Raw genomic sequence first — 18103 nt, forward strand, 5'->3', positions numbered from 1 at the left:
TATTGCTAACTTTCCCTATCCCTCTGCGGTTGCTTTCCAATCTTTCTCTTCTCACCAAGTCTGGACCTCGCCAGGACAGCTGTCCCAGCAGGTGCTGAGCTTTGCAGGTCACTGGGATGCAGGTGCTACTCTCTTCTTACTGCATCCTTCACCCCACGCATCCCCACGAAGCAGGACCAGCTCCCTGTCCCCTCCCACCACCAGAGGCTGGCCATGTCTCCTACTGCTCCATTAGCTCCCTAGACCCCTTCCCTAGAGCTTATATGAATGCTCACATGTCTGCTCCCTCCAGCAAGCACAGAAAATCAAGGTGGCTTTTCAACAACAGGGGGAAAGTTGGGTGGAAAAAACACCAAAGGGGACTGGAGCAATGACTCAGTGGTTAAGAGCACTGGTTGCTCTTCCAGAGGACCCTGGTTCAATTCCCAGCACCCACATGGCAGCTCATAGCAGTCTGTAACTCTAAGATCTGACACTCTCACACGGGCATACATGCAGGCAAAACACCAATGCACATAAAATAAAAATAAATATAAAAAATATTTTAAAAAGTATTTTTTGAAAAACCAAAGAAATACCATGGACTTTCTGGGTTCTATTTTTCCCAGTTAGAATAAAAGTGTGTGGGGGGAGAAATCCATTAAATAGCTGGGTATGGGTAGCACACAACTGTAACCCCAGCTCTCTGGAGGCAGAGGCAGGAGGATCCACAAGCACGAGGCCAACTTGGGCTGTAAAAGTGGAAAGGGGAAAAAAAGAGAGAAAGAAGGCAAGGAGAGGCAAACAGAGAGGAGAAATTCAAGAAGACACAGCATTACTAGAATTACTAAGGAAATGGGAAGCTAGACCCTGGGGAGATTTCTCAGTCAGCAAAGTGCCCTCTATGCACGTGAGAACTTCAGTCCAGATCCCCAGAAGCCAAGGAAAACAAACAAACAAACAAACAAATAGCAACAACATCAAAAACCAGGCCTGGCCACGTACTTGTCATCTCAATGCTAGCAAGGCAGACGTGGGAATCCCTACAGTTCACTGGCCAGCCAATCTAATCCCCTTGGTGATCTTCACATTCAGTGAGAGGTCCTGTCTCACAAAATAAGGTGGAGAATTAGTGAGAAAGACACCACAACACCAACTTTTGCTCTCCTCCATACACACATGCACCCGTGTGTGCTTGCACACCGTGGGGAATCAGCAGGGTACACAGTCATAACATAGCGTAACTTGACAATATCTCTCTGAACAAAATGCATGTATAGTCATTTGTAGTGCACACACCTGTAATCCCAATACAGCTACAGTCTGTCTCAGAAGAATCGGGAAATCTTGGCTAAGTTTGAGGCTAAGGCAGAAGGATTGCCATGAGTTCAAGACGAGCTTGGATTATATACCAAGACCCTGTCTCCAAAATAAAAGAAAAAAATGCATACACGTGTATCAGGATTTTAATAGCAGTTTCATTAATAATAGCATCAGACTAGAAACAATCCTAATGTCTACTCTACAGCAATGATTTTTAGAAGAAAACAAACACGGGGGCTGGGAAGATAGTTCAATCAGAAATATTTTGCCGCACAATCCTCAGAACCCGTGTAAAAAGCTGGCACACGCTTGTAGTCTTAGCACTAAGGAAAAGACAGTTCCCCGGGGCTTGCTGGCTGGCCAAACTAGTCTAATCGTCCAGCCCCAGGTCCCAGTGAGAGAACTTGTCTCACTCAAAAGCCAAGGCAGACAGCTCCTGAAGATCAACACTCAAGGCTGATGTGGGGCCTCTGATGCGTGCACACCATTGCATGCACACCAATGCGTGCACACCAATGCATGCACACCGATGCATGCACACCCACGTGCATCTATAAACACTGCACACACGTGCAAACCTACTTTAATGAAACAGCATATTGACTGAAGGAAACCGGACCCCAAAGTTCACACACTGTAAATCCTATTTGTTAAAGGTTTCAAACAGACACACAAAAGTTATCAATGCTATTAGAGGTCATAATAAGGCTTGTGCTGCAGAGGGCCAGGGAGGAGGAAAGAGTGACTTGAGGAAGCTCAGGGGGCTTCCAGATTCTAGGAATAGTGTTTCCTGCTCTGGGTGTTGGTGCACCATAAGTTCATCCTGTAAAAACTCACTCATCTATGCATAATGTGTGCTTTCCTGCTCCTATGCTATGCTTCAGTAAAATCCACAGGCAGAGGCAGAGGAGAGAGGAGGAGAAGGAGGAGGGAAGTCAGAGACCTCCCCCCAAAGCAGCTAACCCAGCAGTTCCCATGCTGGCAACCGATCCTGTAGCTCTCCATGCATGTGGGCAAACAGTGGACATGCAGGATATACTGGGAAGTGGCAAGCAATCTAGATGTCCTGGTTATTCAACCGGAAATGTTAAACAATTCATACCACATCCATAATGGAGTGTTATTTAACCATTAACAAGAACAGAGTTGATTTTTATGGACTGATGCAATAACCTCCAAGACATAATGTGAAGTCAATAAAGCAGGCTCAGAAGGTTCACAGCAGGCAATCATCCTCTCTATAGGACTACATGTACACATGGGTAGACTGTAAGCACACAAGGGAGTAGGGTATTGTGGCCTAAAGGACGATGTTCTCCCTAAAATTGTTATCTAGAGCTATGTCCAGTCCTCCTTACTGGACCACGCTGTCTCTGAGTGTTGGGTGACAAGGGTCCTTCATCTTACAAACATATCAATATTCCCTTGAATATGAGTTGGTAGCAACAGGAGTCTGCTTGATTATCTGGAAGTTATGCCCAAAGAGACATGATCCCAGGATACCCCTGCCATCCAGGGAACGCAGTCTGGAGTGAGACAAGCTTTAGGTTCCAGGAGAGCCATTGCCCTCTGTCCTGTAAGAATGAAACAGGCAGACAGCAGGATTTGGGCAAGATCACACTGCCAGAGGAGTGATTTAGATCCAGAGGCCAAGCACATGGCTTTGTGCTGAGCAGTTCCCAGGGAGCCATATTGCAGACAGGAACTGCCTCCCTCCAGGCAGGAGTAGCATCTTTGGGTAAGCAAGGACAGGGATTTGACCTAACACCAGGGCCAAGGGCTCTGTATGGAAACACAGGGAGGGAAGGCAAGAGGATGGCGGCAATGTGAGAAGCAGAGAGGAGATATGGGAGGGTCCAGAAGAGTCAGGGATTCCTGGGTAAGTCTGAGTGTCGGGATTGCAGCTGTGGCTTTGAGTGTGGGTCTGGTACACTGTCCACTTTTGGAAATCCTTCCAGTGGTGAGAGGCAGATGTCACTGTCAGCCTTCCTAGGGAGACTTGCTGGGAAGTGGTGACAGTCATTCAGGTGTGTCTGTGTAGTAGCCCGGACCAGGGTAGGAGTGAGTGACAAGAGTTGATGCCATATTTTAGAAGAAATGGTGATGTTGTTGGTGAACGCAGAAACACCGGAAAGGAAGGAGTTGAAGGTGAGCCACATTGAAAGAGTCGAGGGGCAGGGTCACCCTGCTCGAATGAGGACGTCAAAGTTGGGTGAACAGAAGTTCACTCCCGAGGATGTTTGATGAGAGCACCTGTGAGGTGCTTCCAGAACAGAAACCAGCAGGGTTGACAAGGTTGGCTTAATGTTGACTCATTAAATCAACAGTTTCCATGTGCTAACACGAATAAATCAACCAAGCTCCCTGTCCCAGGAGAGACAGACAGTACACAAAGAAACAGAAAGGCTGCAGACCATGCAGAGCGCTATAGGAGTTAAGGTGGCCATGAGGGCGGGAGGTCAGCTTGAGTCCACAGGTATGCTGGAAGACGCGCCCTGGGGAGATGTGCCAGTAATATCACAGGATACAGCAACTAAGTACCACATGCCAAGCTGGAGACAGCAGTTGATGTGACAGGTGACCCAGAGGAGGCCCTGACCCATGTCTTAGTTTATTTTTGTGTGAAAACAAACCACCTGAGACCAGGAAGTTTATATAGTGTGTTGTGCTTTGTGTGTGTGTGGTGTGTGTGTGTCCACATGGAGACCAGAGGTCAGCCTCATGCGTCACTCCTTAGGAGCCACCGACCTGTTTTTAAGACAGAGCATCTCATTGGGACGTGGTGCTCACTGACTGAGCTAGAATGATCGGCCAGTGAAACCCAGCGTTCCACCCCTCTGTCCCTCCCCAGGTCTGGGATTAAAAGTGTGCACCGGCACACCGTGCTTCTCGTGTGGGTTCTGGGAACCGACCTCGGGTCTTCAAGCCTGCCCTGCAAGCTCTTCACCAACTGACCCACCTCCCCACCTCCTACATGAAAGTGTGCTCGGCTCCCAGTTCTGCAGTCCAAGAGCGCCTGATGAGGGTCTTCCTGCTGGATCAAGACGCCATGGAGTGTCATATGGTCAGATAGAGCAAGCAAGCCAGCTTAGTCTCTCTTAGTATAAAACCTCATGAACTTCCTTAATCCCAATCATCTTCCAAAGGCCCCATCTCCAAATACTATTAACATTTGACTCTGGAGATTATTTCCCAAAACATGAAACATAGCAACCATGAGTGGGAGTGGACAGTGAGAGCTGAAGGGCAGGTCACTGCGGCTGGGGGGGGGGTGTCATTATCGCAAGCACTGTGGGAGCCACTGCAAAATTTAAAGATGCCTGGGGTATGGAGGCTGGAGCCCAGGGAGGGGGTGACAGGACGATGGGGAGGCGAAGTAGGCAGGGGTGGACATGGGGAGTGAGAAAGCCAATGGGGGCAGCAGGCAAAACAATTTCAGCAAGTCTTAGTAGAAGACTAACTCCATGTACGTCCAGCTTCCAGGCAGTTAAACAAGGTGAATTCCTCTTTAAAAGCTTCTACTGTTAACTGTCAACACATTCCTTCTCTTTGGCCGGCTTAATCCCACTGTCAAGCCAGTGTGAAACTGCCAGGAAGAGGGCTGGGGTTTACCAGTCTAAGTACAGGGCTCTGCCTGCCCACCTGTGTGAGGACAGGCGGCATAGTGGCCGGTTCCAGTCCGCTGAGAGCAGCTATGACTTTTCCATACCTCCCACCGGATCCAGCCTCTGCAGTGAGGCCTCTACTGGAGGGGTCCTATTGCTACACTGTAGGTTGGGACACACACACACTGCATGTACGACCCCTGCTCTCCAAGATTGTGAGTCGTGTAAATGCATAACCTCACCTAGAGACCCACGGAGAAAAAAGGGTGCCCCGGTTTTGGGTCAGCTCTCACGTAGGCCTTTGTATGGACACTGGGAAGGACGCCTAGGTCTCTTTAGACACATGTCAGGTGGCTGGCTACACGGTTGGTGTTCCTTTTGCAGCAAACTGCAGATCAGAGCAGTGGAAGGCCAGACCCAGAAGCTTCAGATCTGGCGCCCTGCAGGAACGAGCGGAGGCAGGAACGTCCCTAAACCCAGGCAGCTTTCAAACCTCTTCCTGGGTAGAGGTGCGGTCCAGGGAGCCAGGGACGGCTTAAAAGAAATTAGAGAGACCGTCCCCGTGAGTCCCGCCTACTAGACCCGTCCACTGGGTGGGGTCAGCGCTAGACCTCGGCGAGCAGCCCCTCGGCTTGGAGAGGACACGGCAGCAGTCGACTGCCGCCGAGCCGCCGCCGGGACCTTTCCCCTACTTTCCAGGCCTCACGCCCCGCCTCTAGCCCGGACCAAAACACGTGCCGCCTCCCGCCCCTCCGGATCACGCCGCAGCCAGGCTCCGATCACGCGGCCCCCCGCGGGCCTCATTGGCCCGCGCCTTGCCGGTCTGGCGCCGATTGGCCGGCGGCGAAGGACACGCCCCCTACGGGGAGCGGTGTATTTTGGTTTGCCCGCGCGCCCCGCCCCGGGCCGCTCCCTCCGCGGCGCCCCGCCCCTCCCGCGCCTTGCGGGCCGCGCGGAGGCAGAGCCGCGCGCGGCTAGGAGGGCGGAGGTGCGCGCCGGCTGCAGGCGCTCGGGACGCCGCCGCCCGCCCGCCGCGCACGTGCAACCTCCGCCACGCGCGGAGCTCCCGATCCGCAGCTTTGTGTTGCCTGCAGGCCGTCGGGCACCATGCACTCGCCGGGCTCCACCGGCTCGGGCGACGCGCGCGCGGTGAGTGACGGGGCTGAGCGCGGAGCGAGGCGGGGGACGGGGATGGCGACTCCTCTCCTCCCGAGAGGCTGGAGCAGTGCTCCGGTCGTGGTCGGGGCCCCCGCGCGGCTCGGCAGGGTCAGGGAGGGGAGGGGGTGTGTTAGCGCGGCAGCCAGCCTTCAGCTTTGTCTCTTGTCCTCTGCGGCCCCGCCCGGCGCGGCTATTTCCAGCCATGACGTCACCCGAATCCAGAGGAGGACCGCTGCCGGGTGTGGGTGCGGCTGGCGGGAACGTGTAGGGCGGGGCAAGGGCGGAGCCAAAGCAGGGGCGCGGCGCGAGGGGGCGTGGTGAAAGCGGTCGGTGGGCGTGTCGAGAGTGCCGGGAGAGGGATGCGGGGAGCTAGGTGGGACCAAGGCTTAGGGCGTGGTGAAAGCACCAGGTTGTAGTATTGGAGGGGCGGGGGGGACGGGCCAAAGCTAGGGGGCTTGGTGAGAGCAGCTGGTGGAAGTGTGGGGTGGGGCAAGTGGCGATGCCAACATAAGGAGATGTGGCTAGAGCACCTGGTAGGGGTGTGCATGGGGCGGGGCAAAGGCTGAGCCAAAGGGAGGGAATGGTGAGAGCGCGTGGTGGGAGTGTCGGGGTGGGGACGTGGGTTGAGCCAAACCAAAGGTGGCTGAGGAGGGTTTACTGGACTGAGCCGGACCTAGGCAAGAGTGTGTCTGGAGAGGTTCTGAAGAGCTGTTACCGCTGAGCTTGGTGACCTTGTAGGGGTAGGTCTGGGCAAGGGGCAGGGCCAAAGCAAGAAGAGGCTGGGTAATAGGACCTGGCCTGAGTGTAGGGCTTGGGCCTAGCCACAGTGTGGAGCCAAGGTAGGAAACTCCTGTCAAACAGAAATGTTGGGGACCCAGGGGGTGGTGTGTAGGTTTCTGCCAAGAACATAGCAAGCAGTACGTGGATTCTAGGGCCTGTATTTATCTTTTCCTAGTCTGTGGGCTGGACATTCCAGTTGATGGCTCAGAGACAAATTATCGTGGTGGGATGTGAAGTCTGCCTCCCCCATGGCCCTGGATCAGCCCTTTTGCAAAGGTAGCCTCTTCATCTGTTCACTGAAGGGGACTCTGAACGGATAGAAAGTTTGGAGACTCAGGAAATATGTGTGGAAATATATGGGTCAAAGGTTTAAGGTTCTGTTTTGGAAGGGATGGGTTCCAGTCTCTTCCTCCCGCCCTGGTTGTCCAGGTGGTGCGCAGGACAAGGTTGTGGTCAAGCTTTCACACTCTCTTCTGCTCACCCCACCTCCTCCTCGCTTTCGGGAGTGACAAGTGACTTAACGTTTCTGAATCTACTGAGAAAACACGCAGTCACCTCTACCTGCACGGAACCCAGGTTCAGCCACTGGGAAGTTAAGCTTGGGGAAGTTAAGATGCTTCCTTAGGGACACTACCCTGGTGGCTTTTGAGCTAGAAGATCTCACCCACCAGCTGGCTCCTTAGCCTCTTTAGCTGCTCCGTCTGTCTGTCTTTCCTGGGGCACCTTCCTACAAGGTACACTTTGGCATGTACCTCTAGAGTCAGTCTTAACCATCCCCCCGAGAAGAGCTTGAAGGTAGTAACCTGTTTTGTTCATTTTTATTTTATACTGGTGGGTGTTGAACTCAGGGTCACACATGCTAATCAAGCATTCCACTACTGAGCAAGTCTAGAAAACTTTGTGAGACTCGGGGTTTTGGTTGTTTTGTCTTGTCTTGTGGAAACTGCTTCTTAACCAAACCCAACCTTCAGAACTTGAAAGCAAAGTTGCTGTGAGGGCTCCATTTGGGTCTTTTTATTCTCACGCAGCCTCTTGCTTCGTTAGAGTGCTGCACACTCCATCTGGGGTGGATCCACGGGCCTGGCAGGGTTACCGCTCTCGTCCCCCTGAACTGAGACACCACTGTGTTGTGCCGCCTTTAGGTTGACATCATGGATATCTGCGAGTCGATCCTGGAGAGGAAACGGCATGACAGCGAAAGGTCCACATGCAGCATCCTGGAGCAGACGGACATCGAGGCTGTGGAAGCTCTCGTTTGCATGAGTTCTTGGGGTCAGAGATCCCAGATGAGACCCCTCACACCTGTCTCTGATTCTGGTGACGTCCCCACCGCTGTGCTGATGGACACAGCTGCACCTGATCTACCAAAGGACTTCCATTCTTTTTCAACTCTGGTAAGAGGAGATTGGGGAGAGAGGCATTTTCGTGAACCGCCCAGAACGGCTTAGAGAAAATCACATTGAAGAACTTGCAGGGAGATTGACTGTGATATAGCCAGGAAGTCCCCTTCACATGGATACCAAAGTGTAAAAATTCATCTCTTAAAAATGTTTTCTATTCCTTGGTGAGTCAGAACTTGCTGGCAGATGGCAAGTGTCCATTGGACAAAGCCCGAAGATGGTTACAGAAAGGTGTGGTATACCAGATGTCTAGGGAGTCTTACGGTAGGGTTGTGAGTTTAGGATGAGGATGTGGAGAGCAGCTAAAGAAAGCTTGTGCTCTGACACCAGACAGCTTAGCTGGGTGGAAACATTTCATTCTGCCTTCCTGCGGGGGCCACCTGCTGGGATTTGGAGTTGATAAGTCAGTATCTTATTTTTAGGTTTTAACTTGCCACACCTGTGGAATTGCTTCTTGGGTTGGAGAAATCAGGCTGTAGATTGTTTATGGTAATAAAAGTGAGAAGTGATTGACCTGGGCTAGGAACTTGCACTGAAGACCGTGAAGGATGGAATTGGAAAGGAATGAGTGACAGCGAAAACTGGAGGAAAGATTGGCTGGCTCACAGTAGCCCCTCAGGTCTTCAGGCTTGGGCGTTTCCAAGGCCACTGATGACTTGCTGGGGGCCAGTACGTAGACGCTTGGCTCAGTAGAACCACCGTTTCTTTTCTTGGTTTAAGAGCCTGAAAAGTCATGAAAAGCTTTCATTTTGGTTTTTTGTTTTTTGAAACAGGGTTTCTCTGTGTAGCCCTGGCTGTCCTGGAACTTGCTTTGTAGACCAGGCTGGCCTCGAACTCTTAGAGATACGGCTGTGTCTGCCACCTCAGTGCTGGGATGAAAAGCGTGTGCCACTGCCACCAGTGAAAAGCTTTCGTTTTATTTTTTATTTTTATTTTTTTTTAATTTATTTATTAAGGATTTCTGCCTCCTCCCCGCCACCGCCTCCCATTTCCCTCCCCCTAAAAGCTTTCATTTTAAAGTATGAATTTTCACAGTCCTTTTAGTTCAGTTGCATTTTTCAGTAGCTGCACATGACCTAGGGTAGACACCACCCTTCCTTCCAAAGAGGCACATTCATGGTTGGGAAAGGGCAATCCACACAGGAAGAGGTAGGAACAGCAGAGTCCTCAAAGACTCCTTGGGCTGTCCAGCTCAGCCTAGTCCTCTCCAAACGCATCTTTTCCGAGGCAGTGGGAGCAGTGCAGTCAGATAATTTCCTTGAAGCTCCTTTGACCAAAGCGACCTTTGACTTGATGCTTTTCTTTCTTTGTTTCTCTTCAAGTGTATAACTCCGCCTCAGAGCCCAGAGCTCATGGAGCCATCCACAGGGACCCCTGTTCCTTCCCAAGTCACAAATTCCAAAGGATGCATGGTTACCGCCCTCCCCCCCTCCCCGACTGTGGCCAGCAGAGCGCCAAGCAGGAGAGAACCATCGGAGCCCGCCTCTGGGTCCTCCTGCAGGGCTGTGATGACCAGCGTGATCCGGCACACTGGGGAGAGTCCTGCATTTCCGACCACCCCGACTCAAGAGCAACAACTGTCCAGCAGCAGAGAGGGACAAGCAGGGCTGCCGGACCATCGTGAAGCTTTGCAGGACACACGCTCGGCAGACGGTTTTCTTGTTACTAACTCGGTTTCCTGTCAGCCTTGCTTGCACAAGTCTGGTGTCCCGTTCCACCCCTACCAAGGCCAGCAGACAGGATGGCCGGCTGCCGTTCAGACCTGCTTACCAAAGAATTCTGAAAGTGACTTGTCAAGGATAACCACCCCTCTGATTTCTGTCCCTGTCTCCAGTCCCCCTGTCCTTTGCCAAATGATCCCCGTGGCTGCACAAAACAGCATGTTCTCAGCTTTGTTGAAGCCTCCTCCCCAGTTGTCTGCAGGGATTGTGAAGCCTATCCTACCCCAAGCTGCTGCGGTACCCCAGCCTGTGTTCATGGGACCATCTATGCCTCAGGGAACTGTGATGTTGGTCTTGCCACAGAGCACCTTCCCCCAGCCTGCTACCTGCCCATCCAGTGTCATGGCCATCGGAAATACCAAGCTGTTGCCCCTTGCCCCTGCGCCAATGTTCATTGCCTCCAGCCAGAACTGTGCCCCTCAGGTAGACTTTTCCCGAAGGAGGAACTATGTCTGTAACTTCCCAGGTTGCCGGAAGACCTACTTCAAAAGTTCCCACCTCAAGGCTCATCTTCGCACCCACACGGGTAAGTGGCAGGCTGCTTGGTGTGCTGGAAACACCAGAACTTCGGGGGGAGGAAAGCCCCCTGTGCCTCTGGAAAGAGGCATGAGGAGCAGTCAGGGTCATGAGCAGGTGGCTGCTGGGGGAGAGGATGGGGGCTTGTGATGGTTTTAGGGTACTCTACCTCACTGCAATCGGCATTGTGTTCACATTCAGTATAGGCATCACTGTGACTTGGACGTCTTTCCACGCTGTCAAAGTTCTTATTGTAGAATGATTTAAGAGTATAGGGGGGTTTGGTTGTTGTTTGCTCTTGTTTTGTTTGGGTTTGGGTTTTTTTGCTTTTGAGAATATATAGTTTTTAGTTTAAGAATTCACACAAGGGGCTGGAGAGAACACTGACTGTTCTTCCAGAGGACCTGGGTTCAATTCCCAGCACCCACATGACAGCTCACAACTGTCTGTAACTCCAGTTCCAGGGGTCCTGACACCTATGGCAAACACCAATGGACCTAAATAAATAAAACCCCTACAATTTAAAAAAAGGCTCGTAAGAAGTTATAATAGCCTGCTGGGTTTCTTTATTTTTTAAATTCTGTCTTCAGTCATGGAAACATCCTCTAGCCTCTAGAGTAGCGGCTAGCCACGTGCACTTGAAACAAACTGGTTTCACTGAGGGACTCAATGGCACATTCTGGCTGAAGCTTTACACTTAAGTAGCTTCGGGAGCTGGTGGCTGCTGCGCTGTCCAGCAGGGGCTGAGTGCCACTCCACAAGCCACTTTGGTAGATTAGAGAGAGCAGCGTATCTCGGGCCCTCTGCGAATTGATGTGTTGTTTGTCATTTTCATTGGCTCCATGGTTACGTGGTCCGCTTGTTACACTTGACTTTAGAGAATCATGGATTTACACGTAAACACATGTAGAGATGTGCGGGTCTACGGGAAAGTGCATCTCTCTCTAAACTCATGACCCTGGAGCATCGTCCCTCAGTCCCCGTGAGAATGTCTGAGTTGTAGAATCTTCTACAGGAAGGCCTGGGGCTGGAGGAGTTACTGCTCTGTTTTTATTTTAAAATGGTGTTGCCATAGCCAGCTTCTAATTAGCGCAGTCCGTGCTGGCCATGGCGGACTCCACTGCTGAACAGTGCACTCTGGTGTTCAGACGGTCCAGAAAGAGCTATTCCTCCATACTCTGGAGCGTGGGTGGCTTTAGGACGTGGGCCCTACACCTGTCCTGTGAGGTACTTGTCTCTTTGGCAGAGCAAACACAACCTCTTTTGTTCTCATCTACCCGCGTTGCCACGGGTCCACCCTCTCACCCCCAACCCCTGCCTATTGAGACCCTTTCAGGGCCCGCCTCAAATCAGCTAGTGAGTGTTTGTTCACGTCCTTCCTCTTTGACCCCATGGGTATTGTGTGTAGCCCTGGCCATCCTGGAACTTGCTCTGTAGTCCAGGCTTAGCTTGGAATTCAGAAAGCCACCTGCCTCCACCTCATGAGTGCTTGGATTACAGGTGTGTGCCACCACACCCCGCTTACTTTTGCTATTTCTAAAATGGTGTTTCTGTGTGTGTCTGAGTGCAGTGGCCAGAGGGTTTGGCTCCGCAGGAGCTGGAGTTATAGGTGGGTGTAAGTTGCCTGCTCTGAGTACTGGGTTCTACTGTGGGTGTGCTGCAAGAGCTGCGTGCTCTCTAAACCGTGAGCCTGTCTCCTTGTCTCTGCACAACTAGATGACTATCCAAGTGCATATAGATTCCCGGTGCCACACTAGTAAACAGACGATGGTTGCCACTTTAGCAAGGTCATTCTGGTGGCTATGTCAGATGAAGGAGTGACCTGTTCTGTTTGGTGGGCTCTTTGACATTGTGAACCCCTATTCTGTTCAGTAGGCTCTTGGGCTTGGTGAGCCCCCCCTTTTTTACTTTGTCTATCTAGATGAGCTTTCCATCAGTTTTCCCAAATAAAAATACTGACAGAGCCGTAAAACTTGAGAGAAAGCCAGTTTTTCTACGCTCTTCAGAGAAGTAAGAGCAGTTTGAATGAGCTGAGGGTTGAGTCCCACTGCTCTGCCATGGACTGCTCATGGAGTTGCTGGTGCAGTTCCTCCATTGGAGTTCTCATAAGGTCTGGAACTTTAGGTGGGTTTATTTCAGATAAAGACTGTGTTTCAAGTTTGTCCACCAACCTGAACAATATTTCACTGTTAAGGAGGTGAGGTGAACAGGTACTCCATTTTGGCTGAAAACAAGGAATTTTCTAAATTGTGTACTGAGGGGTTGGCAGCCTCTGAGCAGCTCCTGGGCACTGGGTATGCTGCTGACCTTAGGGAAGCAAGAGTAGGAAGTGCCGCTGTCCATGTCTGCTGTCAGATGCCTTCTGTGTGGTTACTACTGACAACTTGACAGGATCTGGAGTCACCTAGTGGACAAGCCTGGGTATGCCTGTGAGGGGCTATCTACATTAGTTAGAGCTGGGAGGAGCCACATTACCTGGGGCTGGACTGGGTAAATAAGAGGCCAGCAAGCCGAGCAGGAGCGTTCACTCTCGCTTCTGGACTGTGGACCCATTATCACCAGCCGCCACAATCTCCTCCACCATGATGGACCTGTACCCTCCAACGGGGCCAGAATAAACTCCCTCAGTTTACTTTTGTTGGCAATATGGAAAGTAATTAAACACTGGTAACAACATGGAAAATAACTAATATAACCTTCTTGTCAGCGTGATAAGAAATATGGACTCGAAATAATGATTCTAAGAAGCCTTAAAGCTTATTGAAAGGACTTTCTGGGAGGTGTGCAGTTTATCCCGAGAGAGAAAGGATTTTTTTTTTTTTTTTTTTGAAGAATTTCCCTCCTACATCTGTGGATGGGAGTCAGTTGGTAGAGTAAGTAGTACTTGCCCGGCATGCATGCACCTCCAGGTTTGGTCCCAGCACGTAAGAGGTGGGGTTAGGAGATTCAGTTCAGTGTCTTCCTTTGCTATACAGGGCATAGGAGGCTGTCCTTGCTTTCATGAGACCCTGTCTCAAAATGCCTATTCCCCCCCCCCCCAAAAAAAAAGTTCCCTGCCTGCCTGGGCTACTTAGCACAACTCTATCAAAGAAAAAAAATAGGGATGGTGGCACACGCCTTTAATCCCAGCACTCAGGCAGGAGGATCTCTGAGTTTGAGGTCTAATCTATATACTGAGTTTCAGGCCAGCCAGGGTTACATAGTGAGACCCTGTCTCATAAAAGTCTTCCCCAAGTATAAGATATTTGTTTTTATCTTAAAATGCATCTTTAAAACCAGGGGTGGAGGCACATGCCTCTAACTCCAGGACTGAAGTGGATTCCAAGTTCCAGACCTGCCTGGGCTGCATAATGAGTCTTCATCAGAAAAGCAAAACACGAAGCTACACAAAAGTAAAAGCATGGGTAAAAGTTTTGAACAGTTAGCCTATTGTGGTGTCTGTGGGCTTTGGCACACACACCGCGATGTCAGAAGAAGTGTTTGGTGGAGGGCTTGCTGACTTCTGAGCCGCCCAGACTAGAGCAGCAGGTGTCCCTCTTCGGAGGTTTGGTGAAGAGACCTGTGGGCAGCCCTCGGTAAGGTGCTGAGTGCCCGCTCTTACTTTGATTTGTTTTCCGCCAGGGGAGAAGCCCTTTACCTGCAGCTGGGAGGGCTGCGACAAAAAGTTCGCAAGGTCAGACGAACTGTCTCGCCACCGCAGAACCCACACGGGGGAGAAGAAGTTTGTGTGTCCTGTGTGTGAGCGGCGTTTCATGCGGAGCGACCACCTGACAAAGCACGCCCGGCGCCACATGACGACCAAGAAGATCCCAGGCTGGCAGGCAGAGGTGGGCAAGCTGAACAGAATCGCCTTGTCAGAGAGCCCCCGGAGCATCCTCGAGCCCTTGCCGGCCTCGGGCTGAGAGGGTCCGTGCTGCCCATCACCTGTGGGCTTCTTCAAACGCCTCTTCAGGAATGGGGAAGGGACCTGTGTGTCCCTCCCAAAAAACAAAAACAAACAAAAATACGGTCTCTGGGCTGTTGAAGGGGAGCTGGTTCTGATGGAACTACATTAACTTTACTTTCCTGGCTGGGCCCTGTTCAGTCTCTGTAGTGTCCGTGCTAACTCTGTCTTGCTCTGTCTCTGTCGCTCTGTCTGTCTCTCCCTCTTTCTTTTGTGAGGAAATGGAAGAAAATTTGATCTAAATCACCAGCATTCAAGCAACTATTTCGGCAATAAAGTTTACAGAGTCTGTTTTTTTTTTTTAAATCTTTCTATTCTATGTTTTGTAGAAATGAGACAGGGTACTAATTTTTATACTTTTTTATAAAAATATTTATACTGTGCTTGAATCACCAATTTCTGGGTAGACAGTTTTACTGCCTTCTTTTTTCCATGTTTTATATCAAAGTTTTGTAATGACCCTGCTTAAGTACTCTTGGTAGTTACTCAGAAAAAAAAATCAAAATCACAAGTTTGTTACCAGCCTTTTTATAGCAAATGTTTTAGATCAGAACTGGTTTAAGAGCTCTTGTATACATAATAAATAAAAAATAAATAAAGAGCTCTTAAAGGGAAAAATAAGCTTTGTAGTCAGCTTCTTTGTATCAGTAAATTCTAGCAGTCAGTCCTATAGCCCACAGAACCGAAGTGCTAGTTGGGCAAACTAGTCACATGTGTCCGATGTTCCTGTGAAGGGTGTGCCGAGTCGGCCACCTAAGGAGGGACGAGTGCTCAGTGTTGACTTTTAGACCATTTGTCTGCCAAGAGCAAATGATCCCATGGCCTGTCTGTACTTAGGCACCAAAAACCAGGAATGTGGCCACCAAAGCTCTGTAGATTGTCCATTGGCTTCTGGTGTTGTTTTGTATTGCGTTCAGTGACCACACAGAGAGAATCAAGTTGGATAAACTGTCCACCTAAGTGCAGCTAACGCAAAGCAAGCATGCATGCCCATAAGCCCTGGGGTTCAGATGCCTTCTAACTATGGATAGAACACCAAGAAGTGCTTGCTTTGCTAAGTGGCGGGAGATGCCACTCAGCTGCCCTTCCATTCACTGTGTGGGAAGGAAATGGTTTTGCTCAACTGAGAAGACATGGAATGGGGATTTTGTAGCTAACCTGAAAGCAGATCACCGGTGCTGCTCTGTACCTTGTGAGCATGTGCCCTGCATAGAGTGGCCTCTGTGTGTCCAAATGGCCACAAAAACTGGCTTTAGTTAGAGCTTGGGAAGTTCAGGCAATACAGTAAGCAAGAACAATATATTGCACTGTTTGGGCAGCCTGAGGATATTTTTGTGTGGTATTGTATTAGATTTTGTATTTGCCTTTTAATATTGGCGTTGAACTTTATTTAAATGATGGCAAGGTTGAAATATTAAATAGATAAAATAAGGTTTTATGTTCAGGTCTTTTGAGCCTTATAGAACCTTCTCGTCATACATTGTATGTTGTTACTTGATCCCTGTTAGGCTGCCTTTGGTAGCCTCCGAGTTTTGTAGGTATGTGTGTTCAGGCAATGTCTGGACAGTTCTCCAGTCAATTTCCACATGATGTAGCCATGGGAGAACTAACTGTACATAGCTCCCAAGTGTCCCAATACCCCAGTCCTGTCCTCCACACTGGCGATTGCACAAACGGTAAATGGCATCCAGTGCGATTGTCTTCACCATGACACACAGAGTGGTGTGTCCTGTCCCCGTGTTTCTGTGAGTCACGGAAGGTCTCGGAGTGTTCGGTTGATCGTCACACAGAACTTCAGTCCTCTGACCCGTGTTGTCTCTGACATAACCGATGTGTTAAAACACTATAGGGTTCCATTTCCTGATTAGATTTAGAAATCCCTTCTGCAGAAGAACCCCACCGTCTGTCTACTGAAAGACTGAGTTGGAAAACATTTCCTGTCTGAAAAGGACTCCTGAGCCCCAGAGCCCCTGGAGGGCCCTGCTCCCTGGAGAGCCCTCCCTGACCCCCTCATGTTGAGGTACCCCCAGTGCACTTTATTGCTTGAGCAGTTCTGCTTGATTTGATTTGATTTTTTTTTTTTTACCTTGTTGAGCCTTTTGGTAGTTTTAGTAATAAAATTTAAATGTTTCAAATCCTTATGTTTATGTAATAGACTTATTGAAATGGGTATGTGTGATGTAACCTTTTGCTTTGAATCCTATAAAACTTCCTTGGTTTGCAGACGTGGCTTGTGTGCTGTGTTGTGTAATTGTGTACAGTGACTTAGTGCACACAGTCTTCATATGAGTCTAGGAGATTCGTCATGTATTGACCTAACTTGAACTCTTATTTGGGGGGCTCTAATCTGTTTCAGAGGAAGCAGTACAGTGGCAAAGAGGTCAACTTGTAAGAATTCTTGAGCGCAAGTTGTGGCAGTTAACATAATAACACTAGCAATTGGACTTCCACTTTTACCTAAGGCAGAGGGATGGAGACAAGCTTCCATCCCCACAGTTACCAACAAGTGCCCATCCACAGCAGGGCCCACGATGGAGATTCCGTGTGTCTGCCCTCCCTGCCTCTTGGCATCTGGCTACACTTTGCAATGTCAGGCATTTGCCATTCAGGCCCCACAGAGGCAAGAGAGATGGGTGCCAGTGCCCCTGAGACAAAGCAAGAGCTGAGTCCCAGAGACCATGCGTAGGGTTTAGTCTCCCCTGTTGTCCCTGGGCTCTTGTAGACAGATTGACCCAGGAAGCCGCCCTTCCTAGTGAGCAGCTCAGTGACTTACCCCTCCTGTGCCTCCCAGACACGTGGTCGACCTCACCACTGTTCTATTCATCCAGGGTCTGGCAGCACAAAGCCTGGCACGGACTGTGCCTTCTGCCAGTTGTAGAAGTCCTACACAAGAATTTCTCTTGCTAACTTAAGGAATCAACAGAGGCTGTCCTGGCGATACCTTCCCTCATTCCTCCGTTGGCAGTCTCCCTCCCCAAGAGGTAGCCTAACTCCTGGGGGGCTTTGTTCCTTAGCCCCCAGCTGGACTTCCTACTTCTTCCAGGGGCAGAGCCCTGGTCCAGGTTGCTACTGCTTCTCATGACCACACGATGTCACTGTTGAGAGTTGGAACTGGCCTAGGGCAGTCAGCCACAGGCAACCACACTCTCTGCTTCCGTTTCTGGGTGTGCAGCTGTGGGGCCCCATCCTGAGGCTATCAACAACTTTGGGGTGCAGACCTCGGGTCAAGTACCTCTGGGAGCTCAAGGACTTCTCTGTCCTTCCCAAGGCGCCATGCCCCAGAGAGGGCAATGCTTCCTTGCCAACACTGGAAAGAATTTCTCTGTGTAACCCTAGGCTGTCCTACTCGATCTGTAGACTAGGCTGGCTTCGAACTCAAAGATCTGCCTGCGTCTGCCTCTTGAGTGCTAGGATTAAAGGCTTGAGCCACCACCACCCACAAAAGAAGGATTTCTTTACACTAGGAAACAGTTCTTTCCTGCCTCTCAAGGCCAAGTTTTCCCCAAGATTCAGGCCAGCACCCCCCAAAAAAAGTTCTAATTATGGAGCCTTCTTCCTAGAGGAAGCAACTAACCTTCAGAGTCTTAATAGGTGGTTTGTGGGTTTGCAGGAGGGCTCAGTGGGCAAAAGCACCTGTCACCGAGCAAGGGCACCTGTTTGCTCACTGGAATTCACATG

At 50.4% G+C, this 18103-nt stretch overlaps 1 protein-coding gene across 1 annotated transcript; it reads left to right on the top strand.

Annotated features, from left to right (window-relative positions):
* The first annotated feature begins 5892 nt into the window (after positions 1 to 5892).
* Klf11 (Kruppel like factor 11) lies at positions 5893 to 16651 on the top strand. The gene is made up of 4 exons (XM_005366507.3): positions 5893 to 6056; positions 7988 to 8239; positions 9568 to 10492; positions 14104 to 16651. The coding sequence occupies exons 1-4, from the start codon at positions 6015 to 6017 to the stop codon at positions 14382 to 14384; spliced, it is 1500 nt and encodes a 499-aa protein (XP_005366564.1). The 5' UTR covers positions 5893 to 6014; the 3' UTR covers positions 14385 to 16651.
* Positions 16652 to 18103: the final 1452 nt, after the last annotated feature.

Source organism: Microtus ochrogaster, unplaced genomic scaffold (assembly GCF_000317375.1).
Source record: "Microtus ochrogaster isolate Prairie Vole_2 unplaced genomic scaffold, MicOch1.0 UNK10, whole genome shotgun sequence".
Lineage (NCBI taxonomy): Eukaryota > Metazoa > Chordata > Mammalia > Rodentia > Cricetidae > Microtus > Microtus ochrogaster.

Excerpts from the sequence above, each read along its gene's own strand:
- Klf11 (XM_005366507.3), top strand. The coding sequence starts at position 6,015 with ATGCACTCGCCGGGCTCCACCGGCTCGGGCGACGCGCGCGCG. Across the intron at positions 8,240-9,567 it reads TCCATTCTTTTTCAACTCTG|TGTATAACTCCGCCTCAGAG; the intron begins GTAAGAGGAGAT and ends TTTCTCTTCAAG. Across the intron at positions 10,493-14,103 it reads TCATCTTCGCACCCACACGG|GGGAGAAGCCCTTTACCTGC; the intron begins GTAAGTGGCAGG and ends GTTTTCCGCCAG.